Source organism: Musa acuminata, unplaced genomic scaffold (assembly GCF_036884655.1).
Source record: "Musa acuminata AAA Group cultivar baxijiao unplaced genomic scaffold, Cavendish_Baxijiao_AAA HiC_scaffold_76, whole genome shotgun sequence".
Classification (NCBI taxonomy): domain Eukaryota; kingdom Viridiplantae; phylum Streptophyta; class Magnoliopsida; order Zingiberales; family Musaceae; genus Musa; species Musa acuminata.
Window position 1 is genome coordinate 1845 of NW_027020357.1, and position 15656 is coordinate 17500.

General features: G+C 34.7%; 2 protein-coding genes and 2 non-coding genes across 4 annotated transcripts in view; 2 read left to right on the plus strand and 2 right to left on the minus strand.

The window, feature by feature from the left end:
- Positions 1 to 2120: 2120 nt before the first annotated feature.
- On the plus strand, positions 2121 to 9057 carry LOC135654772 (cytochrome f). Its single transcript, XM_065175662.1, has one exon. It carries the CDS (start codon positions 2753 to 2755, stop codon positions 3713 to 3715), a length of 963 nt encoding a protein of 320 aa, XP_065031734.1. The 5' UTR covers positions 2121 to 2752; the 3' UTR covers positions 3716 to 9057.
- On the minus strand, positions 7459 to 7532 carry TRNAW-CCA (transfer RNA tryptophan (anticodon CCA)). Its single transcript has one exon. It is a non-coding gene; the product is annotated as a tRNA-Trp (tRNA).
- Positions 7697 to 7770, minus strand: TRNAP-UGG (transfer RNA proline (anticodon UGG)). Its single transcript has one exon. It is a non-coding gene; the product is annotated as a tRNA-Pro (tRNA).
- A 4317-nt stretch (positions 9058 to 13374) lies between the features above and the next one.
- LOC135654771 (photosystem II CP47 reaction center protein) overlaps positions 13375 to 15656 on the plus strand; it is a 4442-nt gene continuing 2160 nt past the window's right edge. Inside the window, exon 1 of the mRNA XM_065175661.1 lies at positions 13375 to 15656. This exon is cut by the window's right edge and continues 2160 nt beyond it. Coding sequence (XP_065031733.1) covers positions 13706 to 15232 — 1527 coding nt within the window. The 5' untranslated portion in view covers positions 13375 to 13705 and the 3' untranslated portion in view covers positions 15233 to 15656.

Consider the following 15656-nt stretch of genomic DNA (forward strand, 5'->3'; position numbering starts at 1 on the left):
ATAAATAATATTTATTATAATTTTTTATAATATATTTATAATATAATAATGGCTTGATATAATATAATAATGGCTTGATATTACTTATAATAGATATATCATAAGTAATAGATATATCATAAGAAGATATCTTTCTAATAGATAGAAATATTAAAACAGATAGAAATATTAAATTGAGGCACCTATTCTATGACAGATCCCAACTTACCCTCTATTTTTGTGCCTTTAGTGGGCCTAGTATTTCCGGCAATTGCAATGGTTTCCTTATTTCTTCATGTCCAAAAAAATAAGATTGTCTAGACCCAATGGGACCGAATCTTATCAATTTATTTCAACACTGGATGATAATACAGATATTTATCTCGTGTAATATGGTATGATATGTGGCTCTTTCCGAACACACAAATGAAAGAATCGTTATGCGGATATATGATATCTGCATAAATGCATGTATATGTGAATATAGCTGGTTCAAAATGGATTAGTGAATATTTTAAATAGAAAGTCAATGTATCTAACCAATTACTCTCCTAATGTTTCACATCAGAATAGTGCTAGTTGATGAAAGTTACTTCGGGATCAAGAAAGGTAAAGTCAAATTTATTTGGGTTATTCGCTCAATTCCAATCGAATGCACTGGATCTAGTATAGTATGAATTGGCGATCAGAACATATATGGATAGAACTTATAACGGGGTCTCGAAAAACGAGTAATTTTTGCTGGGCCTGTATCCTTTTTTTAGGTTCACTAGGATTCTTAGTGGTTGGAACTTCCAGTTATCTTGGTAGGAATTTGATACCCGTATTTACATCTCAGCAAATCATTTTTTTTCCACAAGGGATCGTGATGTCTTTCTACGGGATCGCGGGTCTATTCATTAGCTCGTATTTGTGGTGCACAATTTCGTGGAATGTAGGTAGCGGTTATGACCGATTCGATAGAAAAGAAGGAATAGTGTGTATTTTTCGCTGGGGATTTCCTGGAATAAATCGTCGCATCTTCCTTCGCTTCTTTATGAGAGATATCCAATCAATCAGAATAGAGGTTAAAGAGGGTCTTTATACTCGTCGTGTCCTTTATATGGAAATCAGAGGCCAAGGAGCCATTCCCTTGACTCGTACTGATGAGAATTTTACTCCACGAGAAATTGAACAAAAAGCTGCCGAATTGGCCTATTTCTTGCGCGTACCAATTGAAGTATTTTGAAACGAACTGAAGTGAAGAATAAAATGAAGAATAAATATTTTCTCAAGATGGGGGAAGGAACTTGCTAATTCCTCTTTTAATACAACTGAAGTTTCTTCATTCTTTTATACTAGAAAAAGGTCTAATCTAACTAACGAATCTAATCTAATAAGTATAGATATAAATTCATCAAACCTATCCGAACATGTATTTCGTAATACAGAATTCATCTTTTTAGGCCCAAGATTTGGAATTGATACCCTTTTCTGGTTAGACGGTGAAACATTTCGAAAGAATTAATTGATCCAGGGGGAGTTTTTTCGTCTCGAAACTCGATTCGTTACTTCAAGTGGGTTTTCGAGTATTCATCGAAAGGAACAAATGAAAATAAAATTGGTTCAAATTTGCCCAATTGAGATATCTGGAATAATATTTATTTCTTTTTTTCTCATTTTCATCCGAAAAGAACTCTTATTCTATGTCTATATTCCTTCTAAATCAAAAAAAAAATAAAATTATTACACAATAATAGGAAAGGAATAGACCCATAGGTCAATACCTTGTTATACAACTCGTGCTTCAAAGAAATATCAGATCAGATAGAGTCAACGAATGAAGCAGGTTCATTAACAATTCAATTCACAGAAAAAAAAAAATGAAAAAAAAGAAAGCATCGGCCTCCCTCCCATATCTCGCATCTATAGTATTTTTGCCCTGGTGGGTCTCTTTCTCATTTAATAAATGTCTGGAACCTTGGGTTACTAATTGGTGGAATACCAGGCAATCCGAAAATTTTTTGAATCATATTCAAGAGAAAAACGTTCTGGAAAGATTCATAGAATTAGAAGAACTATTCCTATTGGACGAAATGATAAAGGAGTACCCGGAAACGCATATACAAAAACTTCATATAGAAATACACAAGGAAACAATACAATTAGTCAAAGCACACAATGAATATGATCTCCATATCATTTTGCATTTCTCGACAAATATAATCTGTTTCGCTATTCTAAGTGGTTATTTTATTCTGAGTAATGAAGAACTCGTCATTCTTAATTCTTGGGTTCAGGAATTCCTCTATAACTTAAGTGACACAATAAAAGCTTTTTCTATTCTTTTAGTTACTGATTTATGGATCGGATTTCACTCGACCCATGGTTGGGAACTAATGATTGGTTCGGTCTACAACGATTTTGGATTGGATCATAACGATCAAATTATATCTGGTCTTGTTTCCACTTTTCCAGTTATTCTAGATACAATTGTGAAATATTGGATCTTCCTTTTTTTAAATCGTGTATCTCCTTCGCTTGTAGTAATTTATCATTCAATGAATGAATAAAGAACTCATTTGATCTTATTATATCAATCAAATCAGAATCTTTCTTCGTGTATAAAGAAAGTATTTTCAATTTGACTTAATTCTTTATACTTTTATCTGTTCAAGGTATTCGTCCTATATTCCAGTACAATTATTCCAGTACAATGACAGACTCGTGTATAGGGAACTATACTAGCTACCTATCTAATTTATTGTAGAAATTCGGGGATCAATGATTGGACATGCAAAATAAAAATACTTTTTCTTGGGTAAAGGAAGAGATGACTCGATCCATTTCTGTATCGATCATGATATATGTAATAACTCGGGCATCTATTTCAAATGCATATCCCATTTTTGCGCAGCAGGGTTATGAAAACCCGCGAGAAGCAACGGGACGAATTGTATGTGCCAATTGCCATTTAGCTAATAAACCCGTGGATATTGAAGTTCCGCAAGCTGTGCTTCCTGATACTGTATTTGAAGCAGTTGTTCGAATCCCTTATGATAAGCAACTGAAACAAGTTCTTGCTAATGGTAAAAAGGGGACTTTGAATGTGGGGGCTGTTCTCATTTTACCCGACGGATTCGAATTAGCCCCCCTTGATCGTATTTCTCCTGAGTTGAAAGAAAAGATAGGAAATCTGTCTTTTCAGAGTTATCGTCCCAACAAAAGAAATATTATTGTGATAGGTCCTGTTCCCGGTCAGAAATATAGTGAAATCGTCTTTCCCATTCTTTCCCCCGACCCTGCTACGAAGAAAGACGTTCACTTCTTAAAATATCCCATATACGTAGGTGGGAACAGAGGAAGGGGTCAGATTTATCCTGATGGTAGCAAAAGTAACAATACAGTCTATAATGCTACATCAGCAGGTATAGTAAGCAGAATAGTACGTAAAGAAAAAGGGGGATATGAAATAACCATAGTTGATGCATCGGATGGACATCAAGTGGTTGATATTATACCTCCAGGACCAGAACTTCTTGTTTCAGAGGGTGAATCCATCAAGCTTGATCAACCATTAACAAGCAATCCCAATGTGGGAGGCTTTGGTCAGGGAGATGCAGAAATAGTGCTTCAAGACCCATTACGGGTCCAAGGTCTTTTGTTCTTCTTGGCATCTGTTATTTTGGCACAAGTTTTTTTGGTTCTTAAAAAGAAACAGTTTGAAAAGGTTCAATTGTACGAAATGAATTTCTAGGTGCAGAGATTCCTTAACATCAAGTTGGTAAAAAGCGCCGAATTTTTTTTGATCCATACAATTATGTATGATCAAAAAATCTGTAAACCTTTTTGGTTGCTTTGTTTATACTTTTTTTTCGTTTTGCGGGATGTCTGGAATTCATTACTTGTATCCTATTCTTAGTAATAGACAATAGACATACAAAGAAAGAGAATACAGAGCAAGGATGGGAAAAATGAAAGAAAGAAATCCTTTTAGGAGGGATTACTAGTCTTACGAGTCTTCTATTCGACACAAGAAAAGGGCGGAAAATCCTTTTTCTTGTGTCGTCTTATATCGAAATAATAATGATTTTTTCTCCTGTTCGTCAAAGATTACCATTCCTTCTTTTCCGGGTCCACCAGAACTCTTTTGGTTAGATTCATAGGAAGTTGTGGACAAACAAAAAGAGAGAAAGGATTAGGGGAATAATTGATTGAGCAAATAGAACTTCTTCAATTAACTTAAACTTTTAACTTAGAGAAATTATTCAAGAGAAATTATTCAAACAAATTATATTATAGAGTTTTATAGAGTAAGTTCTATAGAGTAAGTTCTATTAGTAGTTTAGTATAGAAATTATTTGCAGGATGTCTCATGCGTAGAAATCTATATAATATTGTATTATTCAGAAAATCCATTGATTACTCTTTTCTTGTTTCTTCATAAGAGTTAATATTATGGAGGAAAGGAAGAACAGAGACTATGAATCAATCAATAGATTCAATTCTTCAAAAACATTATTAAGAAACAAAAGAATAGAGTGGTTTGAAACATCAGAGCAAAGGATCCGTTTTGTCATTTCATTTCTACGAATATAATATTTTGATTATGTTGACTGGCCAATTTGTATGTTATGGAATAGATCATAATCTTCCTATAAGAGTAAGAAAAGAACTCAACGGGACCTTATCGCTCTAATTAGACAAAGGAGGGTAAGGTCCCGTTGAGTTCTTTTCTTACTCTTTCATGTCTACAATCCGGTTTATCCGATTACTAGAGAGATGAACCCAACCCAGAATATGAACCGTAAAAGAAAACACCTATTAAACCGATCACAGGAATACCAGTTACAGTACCAACCAGCCAAAGAGGAATCCTTCCAGTAGTATCGGCCATTTCCCCTACTTTCCTCCACATTTTCTCAAATGGTCGTGCTAGAGACAAAAACAGTCATGGATAATTATGAGGATGGTATCTTTCCGAATGGGATAAGAGAATTCCTACTATTCTCTTTCTTTCTTTCAATTGAAGAAATAATTGGAAAATAAAACAGCAAGTACAAAAATGAGTAATAAACCCCAGTATAGACTGGTACGATTCAATTCAACATTTTGTTCATTCGGGTTTGATTGTGTCATAGCTCTATAATTCAAATTAGGTTTATCGTTGGATGAACTGCATTGCTGATATTGACCCCAAAAAAGAAACGGTAGGTACAGCTAGTCCGTGAACAGCCAACCATCGCACTGTAAAAATTGGATAGGTTCGATCTATGGTCATTGGGGGCCTCCTAAAAGGATTTACTAAATTCATCAAGTTGTTCCAAAGAATCAAAACGGCCGGTTATCAATGGAATACCTTGTCGGCTCTCTGTGAAATACTCGTTTGGCCGAGGACTTCCAAACACGTCGTAAGCTAAACCCGTACTGACGAATAACCAACCCGCAATGAATAGGGAAGGTATAGTAATGCTATGAATGACCCAGTATCGAATACTGGTAATAATATCAGCAAAAGAACGTTCTCCCGTGCTTCCAGACATTCTGAGCTCCACAAATTTTTGTACATTCAAAAAAGGGAATCGATTCCTTGAAAGATGGGATCAGTAAATGGAAAACTACTGATATTGCATCTTTGTGAGATCGTCAATTTTGTACCAAAGGTTTATTTCAAGTATACCGAATCAGTATAGCTATCCTTCCTCTGGCACAGCAACGCAGTCTCGATCGGTACCGAAATGCTACATAATTCTTTTCTTCTTTTTTTGTTCCTTGTCTATGCATAACTCTATGTTATTCAATAGATCAATAGAAAATTACTCAAATTCCTTATAAGATTTCCATTATTGGATTCATAATAGAAAGTAAAGATCTTGGAAAAGCGTGAATCGATGGTTTCTAATAATTTATGAAGCATATTATAATATTCACACAATTCAATTATATGTATGCGAAATCTATAATAAACCCATTTTTTGGTTAAAAGTTTTTTTGTTCAAATCTTTTTATTTCAAGTAATTGGTTGGTCGTATAATACAATAAATATACTGTAATACAAAATACAATAGTATATACTATATTAGTGAAAGAAACAGAACATGAAAGAAACAGAACCCAGTTGGAACAATCCATATTCGTGATGCAACCGTTATTGTATTAGATCCAAAACAAAGGTTCTTTCTTGACCAAACTAGAAGTATGGAACTCCATGATATGGAAAGACAGAATATAGAATCTAAAAGGATAATGGAAGTTGTTCGTCTTTGAATCGAGTTGGACCTGAAAAAAAAGAATAAAAATATAAAAATGAAAAATAGAGTAAAGGTTTTATTTTTTTCGATAGATCGTGGGACACCTTTTTCTTTTCATTCGAAATATTATGTTATGGGCAATTAAGCAACCTATTACTGTACTGAGTCCAATGAGTTAAAATAAATAAAAGGTAAATAGTATCAGGCCGTTCGTTCCAAAAAGGATTAGATCCTATTGAAATAGAAAGGAAATGATTAAAATGGAATTTTCAAATCCAATTCTTTTATTCCAAAATTACTTAAATTACTTATATTTTATTTAATATTTTATTTAATATTTAAGTATAAGTCCATAAGTAATTTAAGTTTTGAATGAAGTTACACGGCACAGTTCTTAATTACTATTACTTTTACTTATACTTTATATTTTACTTACTTTTACTATTACTTTATTCAACTCACAAATACTTTATTCAACTCACAAATTCCACAATGAATCTGTTGATTCCGAATCATAGGATCGGTCAATGTCACAGCAGATGAATCGAATTTTTCTACCTATGTCACTCTTAGTTAGTCTTATCTATAATGACTGATGAATCCAGAATTTTCAATTGGAACTAAACTAATTCTGTCAATTGATTTTTTCTTGCCGTCGTATTTTGTAAAAATTGAAACTTAGGTAAGTGTTTTATCAACATATGTAGCAAAAGAACATATCTAATTTAGCTCTTTCATGCTTACTATAACTAGTTATTTCGGTTTTCTACTGGCTGCTTTAACTATAACCTCAGCTCTATTCATTGGTTTGAACAAGATACGACTTATTTGAAATGAATTGAATGAAAAATTGATAAAAACGAATATTTCTCTGAGATTCCGGGTATTCTATGGTTCTTTCTCACATCAATTGCCAATTCTTGGTCATTGAGATTCACGGATAATTCAGATTAATATTTAGGGATAGATCTTACCTTTCTTTTTATCCCCTTAAACAAACCGAAATGATTGAAGTTTTTCTATTTGGAATCGTCTTAGGTCTAATTCCTATTACTTTAGCAGGATTATTCGTAACCGCATATTTACAATATAGACGTGGTGATCAGTTGGACCTTTGATTGAGTAATATTTCTTTCTTTTTTTGATTGACCTCCTGCAGGAAGGAGGTCAAATTCAAGTTACAATTCAACTTTTTGTTTTGTTAAATTATTAATTATTTTATTGTGATTCGACATCAAATAAACCGAATCACGCTCTGTAGGATTTGAACCTACGACATCGGGTTTTGGAGACCCGCGTTCTACCGAACTGAACTAAGAGCGCTTTCTTATCCTTATGACAGGAGATACGACTGTACTGTAAAGAAAAGTAATTTTTCTACCCCCAATACGTCTTGCATACATATAGTATGCAAGACCGGAAGATTATGTCCAATTTTAATCGATCTCAATGAATCCCTCGTTACTGCCCATGGGAGAAGTAATAGGTAGGGATGACAGGATTTGAACCCGTGACATTTTGTACCCAAAACAAACGCGCTACCAAGCTGCGCTACATCCCTTTTCAAAATTGTTGTACAGTTTCATTGTACAAAATCCCTGTCTTGTTTTCCATATCGTCATTTTCTCCTCCATCTATATACAATTTTCTTGTCATTTCTTCTTTTTGGTTTCATATAATAAAAGAATTATATACATCTGAAACCTAACGTATAAAAAAGTTAATATTTATCAGTAATGCTCAGGAACAAGGGATTAGATTTTTTTTCTTTTACAAAAAAAGAAAAAAATCTATTGCTTCATTGTACATATCTATTTTAGTTAGGAATCCTGTTTAGTTAGGAATTCCGTGTAAAAAAATACAAATGATCTTGAACTACAGCATCTGACCATATATGTATTACAATCCATAATAGAAGGAGGATTTTCAATGCGAGATATAAAAACATATCTCTCCGTGGCACCTGTGCTAAGTACTCTATGGTTTGGGTCTTTAGCAGGCCTATTGATAGAAATTAATCGGTTATTTCCGGATGCCTTGTCATTCCCCTTTTTTTAATTCTAGTTATTGATTGATATGCGAAGAAATGAAGAAAATTAGAGATACAATTCCACGTGACTAAAATTTCGAATTTCGCCCCTATTTTTTCAGTTCTTTAGGATAGGAAGGAAAAGAAAAAAGTGTATTGAACCTCAGCAAAAATGTGGTAGATCGAAGATCGAATTTTGGAGAACAGAAATGAAAATGTGGATCCAGTCTACGGCGAGTTCCACGAAATCATAGCATAGAAAGAAGATATTTAACTTAAATAATAAATAAAATAAATATTAATAAAATATTGAGATTTAGGATAGGAACAATTGAGAGTTAGAAAGAAATTGTATTATTTAATTATTACTCCATTAAATTATTACTTTATTATTCTAGTAAAATTGTTACTCCATTAATATAATATTAATTATCATTATATAATGAAATGATAATTGCAACGAAATACTTAGAAATTCCATTTCTAGTTAGTAACTTCTATCGATTTTTTTTGTTCTTTTCTTCTTCTTCAGCTCGGATCGAAAATAGAAGAGTTAAGCCGATCCAAAATTCAAAGGAGGTTCATGGCCAAGGGTAAAGATGTCAGAGTCATAGTTATTTTGGAATGTACCAGTTGTGCCCGAAATGATGTCAATAAAGAATCGCCAGGTATTTCTAGATATATTACTCAAAAGAATCGACACAATACGCCTGGTCGATTAGAATTGAGAAAATTTTGTCGCTATTGTAACAAGCATACGATTCATGGAGAAATAAAGAAATAGATCGAACAGAACGCGTGTGCGCTCTCGCCAAGGAAGAGGAAGAACTTAACATATATTTAGAAGAACTTAACATATATTTAACATACTTAACATATATTTAACATATATAATATACATAATGTATAATATACATAATGTATAAGATATATAATATACATAATGTATACAAATCAAAGCCTATTTTGGTCGGATCTGAACTGAAGTGAATAAAGAAATAGAATTTTAGAAATAAGGAATAAACCATGGATAAATCCAAGCAATCTTTTCGTAAATCCAAGCGATCTTTTCGTAGGCGTTTGCCCCCAATTGGATCGGGGGATCGAATCGATTATAGAAACATGAGTTTAATTAGTCGATTTATTAGTGAACAAGGAAAAATATTATCTAGGCGGGTGAATAGATTGACTTTGAAACAACAACGATTAATTACTATTGCTATAAAGCAAGCCCGTATTTTATCTTTGTTACCTTTTCTTAATAATGAGAAACAATTTGAGAGAGCCGAGTCGATCCCCAGAACTACTGGTCCTAGAACCAAAAATAAATAGACATACTCTTCAATTGACTCAAAACTCCAATTGTAACTCAAGCTCAGATTGATGTTTTGTTCGAAAAGGCCTAGAATCTAGAGCGGGTTCCTGTGTTATAAGAAACAAAAAATGGAGAAAATTTTTTTTATTGAAACATATTCGTTCATTCCTATTACTATCTTAATTTCTTTTTATTCTATTTTCCCGGAGTTCCTTCTCCGGGGAATTCTGTTTCAATCATTCCTGTACTGTATATTACTTTAGAATCTACTTTATTTGATGATCTTGTTGGAAATCATGTAAAGACAATTCTTATTTGATATAGCTATTTGTGCAGGTATTTTACGATTAAGAAGCAATTGCTTCTTGTACAGATTGTGTATTAATCTACTATAACTATACAATACCTTATTATCACGAGTTACTGCATTTATCCGAGTGATCCACAAACGACGAAAATCCCTCTTTTGCCTGCCTCTATCTCGATGAGAGGAAGCCAAAGCTCTCATTTTCTGTTGAGTAATCGTTCGAGTAAGTCTTGAATGAGCTCCTCTAGAGGTTGATGCAAATAAACGAATTTTTGTTCGACGTCTCCGAGCTGTATATCCCCGTCTAACTCTGGTCATTGAATCAAATTAAACCTTAATGAATAACTAATTGATTTCGATTCTTTCAGTCATCCTTTTCCCCTCTCACGGTCGATTAATAACAAAACGGATTATTCCGATATATAAAATATAAATTCCAATGGCTTTTGCTACTATAACCTTCCTGACCACAATTTTTTATTCCGTCCAGGCATTTCACCTGCAAATAAGAAATTATAATGATACTCAAAAAAAATAGTGGGTTCCATCGTTTCTATGGTTACTTCTTAAACGGTGAGGTCCTCTCTATACACCGGAGCCTCTTCTTTCATTTAACCAAATGGTATTGTGAACTTGTATAGTTCACACTCTTTGGCTCTACCCATCAATTATAGAGTAATAACTCTTTTCACACTAAGAGTTATCTATACAGTGACGGCATTTAATTAGGAAAGTTGGCTAGGTAGCTGACCCTCTTAGTCCGCTCTTTTAACAATAGGCGCATAATCTTTTTGCTTCTTATAATACTATTTCCTCCGCTTAATGGATAACTATTTGCTACCAATGGGGAATTGCTTTTCATCTCAAATCTAGGTGATTGGATTTGCACCAATGGAAACCATAAATTCCATACACAATATAGGTATATGATAGATCTTTTCCATTTACCCTATTCATTGGTACCAGGTCATTGACACTGGAAAAATTGTCTCATTTGTTCGAACTCATGATCTGAACGAGTCGCACATACACCCTAGTACATGTTCCTCGACGCTGAGGACATCCTCTAAGAGCGGGAGATTTCGTAACATTTCTTATCGGCTGTCTTGCGTTTCTAATAAGTTGTTTAATAGTTGGCATGTCGTATATATATATATGTATATATAGAATTAGAATGGAATGGGTTGGTTTAGATCGATCTTAACCTGATGATTGGATTGATGATTATGAATTTTTTCTATTCAATACCAAATCACAGAAAATTCGAATTATGGTTTGAAATGGATTTACACGAAATCCCCGGTATTTTCATTTTCGACCGCTACGAGATCAACAATGCCATGAGCTTGGGCTTCTGTTGCTGACATAAAAACATCCCTTTCCATGTCTTCGGATACAACCCATAAAGGCTTGCCCGTTCTTTGTACATAAACCTTTGTGAGGGTTTCACGAAGTTTCAGTAGTTCTTCCATTTCCAGGACAAATTCCCCTGTTCGTGATTCATAAAAAGAACTAGCAGGTTGATGAATCATGACCCTAAATATATTGATATTGATATAACATCATGAACGGTTCCTCTATCTCGTATGATTGGGCTAATGTAAGGGATAAAAAAAAAATAACAAGAAGAAATTGAACAACCGTACAGGCATCTTCTGTGCGTTGCATACGGCTCCGCAATGGAATTTACTTTTTTCTTCTCTTCTATTCTATCTAAGAAAGAAAGAGAATCCATCTGATTCAGATCGTTGAATGATCCATTTACCACCCTTCCTTTCGTAGGAGTCAAAAATACTATGATGGTTCTGTTGCTTTATATATTTATCTCGTCTGTGATTTAGCAATCCCAAAGTGCCTTTCTGATACGATCAAATAAGGAAAACTGATCTTTTTTTTTTTCATTTTCGTACTCTTCCATAACATAAATATCAGAAAGAAACTTCTGGTGTGGAAGAAAAATGGTTTGTGACGCTGAAATGTACCCCCGACACATAAAATCAACAAATCGGAAATAACCTTTGTTTCATACTACTATCTCGATACAAAATCTCATGTTATGAAAAAACAATAATGGTTTGTTCATATCGAACTCGAAGTGCCATGCTATTATTACTTATTATTCATATTCAATATGGCGAAGGCATAGTCTTTCTTTTTTTTTTCAAATAAAAACTCATTGGCGCCAAGCGTGAGGGAATGCTAGACGTTTGGTAATTTCTCCTCCGATCAGAATGAAAGATCCCATAGAAGCGGCTAACCCCATGCATATTGTATGCACATCGGGTGGCACAAATTGCATAGTATCATAAATAGCTATTCCTGATACTACCCATCCGCCGGGAGAGTTTATAAACAAAAAAAGATCCCTAGTATTATCTTCTATACTGAGATATACCATGAGACCAACAATTTGATTTGAGATCTCGCTATTAACCTCTTGACCTAAAAAAAGTAATCTTTCTCGATGAAGTCGGTTGATTAGGACAAAATTGGTTCCTTTAGGAACTGTACGTGCACCTTTGGATGCATACGGTTCAAAAAAATTGCGAAAAAAGAATCAATGTGTCGATTCCAGTTCTATTTTTTTTTTTTTTTTTTCTGTAATAGGTTTTTGTTTTTCTAATAAAGCTTCCATTTTTAAAAAGACATGAGATGAGTTTTGGCTTCCTTACCTATAAAAAAAGAATTTACTGAACTTATTGAAATTGAACAAATCTCTCTCATTGATGTATTGTTTCATCGACATTCAAATCACGATGTAATTTTCTTGTTTCTGAATGGGCCTTTTCAATTCTTTTAGGTTCATGTTCTACTCCGGGAAAAGATCTGTCCGAATTCCATTTGCACATATAGGGCAAATGGTCTCAGTACCACTTCTTTTTGTTACGACTTTTTTTTTTCAATTCGTTTCATGCCTTTCCCCAATCATTCGATGTACTCATCATACTATTCCGTTGGTTATTGGTTGGACGTTTGAAATCACTCCTATAATAAGGATAAGAATCGTTTATGATACAAGCGGTAATCATACATTACATGGATTACCAATTTGGTATTTTCTGAACGGAGCCTGGATACTTTATTACTTTATTTTATCTGGATACTTTATTACTTTATTTTATTTTTATTTTTCCAAGTCAACCATAAATTCTCCTAATTGATCCTCAAAATAAATAAATTGATCTAATTGCACTTCACGCTCCGAATGATTGATGGTTCACTCAATACAATATTTCTTAGGCGAAACAGAGGATATTTCGATCGAGGGAGAGAACGGGTAAATTCCATATAACCCAATATGTCTGACAAGTCGCACTATAAGTCAACCCAAACTGCATCTTCCTCTCCAGGACTCCGAAAAGGTACTTTTGGAACACCAACGGGCATTAAATTAAAGAAAAAATTGAGTACTATACTTCACTTTAATGTGGAAACATAACAATGGCTTTATCGTCTTCATCCCTTTTTCTGTTTATTGTATTTTATACATAGATTTTTATACATAAATTGGAAGGTTTATTTTATAGAGTAAGACAGAATGAATAAAGAAAAATTTTAACTAACGGATCAATCGTTGGAGTAATAAACAAGTATCTATGCATTCGTTTCCCGAAAGTAGAACTAATCCTCCCATTGCGTATTGGTACTTATCGGGTATAGAATAGATCTGCTTCTCTTTGTTCTTACGAACAGAATTGTTCCATTATTTTCAATGGAACGGAATAAAAATTAACCCTTTCTCATACGGAATCTACTGAAAAGGTTAGATACATAGTATAGTCTTTTCCAATGCGATAAAATAAAGTGACATAGTGTCTATTTTTCTTTGATAAAGGGGTATTTCCATGGGTTTGCCTTGGTATCGTGTTCATACTGTCGTATTGAATGATCCCGGTCGATTGCTTTCTGTCCATATAATGCATACAGCCCTAGTTGCTGGTTGGGCCGGTTCGATGGCTTTATACGAATTAGCGGTTTTTGATCCCTCTGACCCCGCTCTTGATCCAATGTGGAGACAAGGTATGTTCGTTATACCCTTCATGACTCGTTTAGGAATAACCAATTCGTGGGGTGGTTGGAGTATTTCAGGAGGAACTGTAACGAATCCCGGTATTTGGAGTTATGAAGGTGTGGCAGGGGCACATATTGTGTTTTCTGGCTTGTGCTTCTTGGCAGCTATCTGGCATTGGGTGTATTGGGACCTAGAAATATTCTGTGATGAACGTACGGGCAAACCATCTTTGGATTTGCCTAAGATCTTTGGAATTCATTTATTTCTCTCAGGGTTGGCTTGCTTTGGCTTTGGCGCATTTCATGTAACAGGTTTGTATGGTCCTGGAATATGGGTGTCCGATCCTTATGGACTAACTGGAAAAGTACAACCCGTAAGTCCAGCGTGGGGCGCAGAAGGCTTTGATCCTTTTGTTCCCGGAGGAATAGCCTCTCATCATATTGCAGCGGGTACATTGGGCATATTAGCAGGCTTATTCCATCTTAGTGTCCGTCCGCCTCAACGTCTATACAAAGGATTACGTATGGGCAATATTGAAACTGTACTTTCCAGTAGTATCGCTGCTGTTTTTTTTGCAGCTTTCGTTGTTGCTGGAACTATGTGGTATGGTTCAGCAACTACCCCAATCGAATTATTTGGTCCCACTCGTTATCAGTGGGATCAGGGATACTTTCAGCAAGAAATATATCGAAGAGTTAGCGCCGGACTAGCCCAAAATCTGAGTTTATCGGAAGCTTGGTCTAAAATTCCCGAAAAATTAGCTTTTTATGATTACATTGGTAATAATCCAGCAAAAGGGGGATTATTCAGAGCAGGGTCAATGGACAACGGGGATGGAATAGCTGTTGGGTGGTTAGGACACCCCGTCTTTAGAGATAAAGAAGGGCGCGAGCTTTTTGTACGTCGTATGCCTACCTTTTTTGAAACATTTCCGGTAGTTTTGGTAGATGGAGACGGAATTGTTAGAGCCGATGTTCCTTTTAGAAGGGCAGAATCAAAGTATAGTGTTGAACAAGTAGGTGTAACTGTTGAGTTCTATGGTGGCGAACTCAATGGAGTCAGTTATAGTGATCCTGCGACTGTAAAAAAATATGCTAGACGTGCCCAATTAGGTGAAATTTTTGAATTAGATCGGGCTACTTTGAAATCTGATGGCGTTTTTCGTAGCAGTCCAAGGGGTTGGTTCACTTTTGGCCATGCTACGTTTGCTTTGCTCTTCTTTTTCGGACACATTTGGCATGGCGCTAGAACCTTGTTCAGAGATGTTTTTGCTGGCATTGATCCAGATTTGGATGCTCAAGTGGAATTTGGAGCATTCCAAAAACTTGGGGATCCAACTACAAAGAGACAAGTAGTCTGATACAACATTGCTCTGGTATCTTTCGCCTCTTTTTTTGATTTGACATAGGGTTAGGGTACTGAAGAAATCTTGACTTGAATCACCATCTTTTCTTTGACTCTTTCCTTTTCTTTATATGGTAAATGATGCCAAATGAATAGGTGTGGAAGCTATAATTGTAAACCACGATCGAATCTATGGAAGCATTGGTTTATACATTCCTTTTAGTCTCGACTTTAGGGATAATTTTTTTCGCTATCTTTTTTCGAGAACCGCCTAAGGTTCCAACTAAAAAATGAAATAATTTTTCATTATCTCAGTTGAAGTAATGAGTCTCCCCATATGGGAGGCTCATTACTTCAACTAGTCCCCGTGTTCTTCGAATGGATCTCTTAGTTGTTGTGAGGGTTGCCCAAAAGCGGTATATAAGGCGTACCCAGTAAAG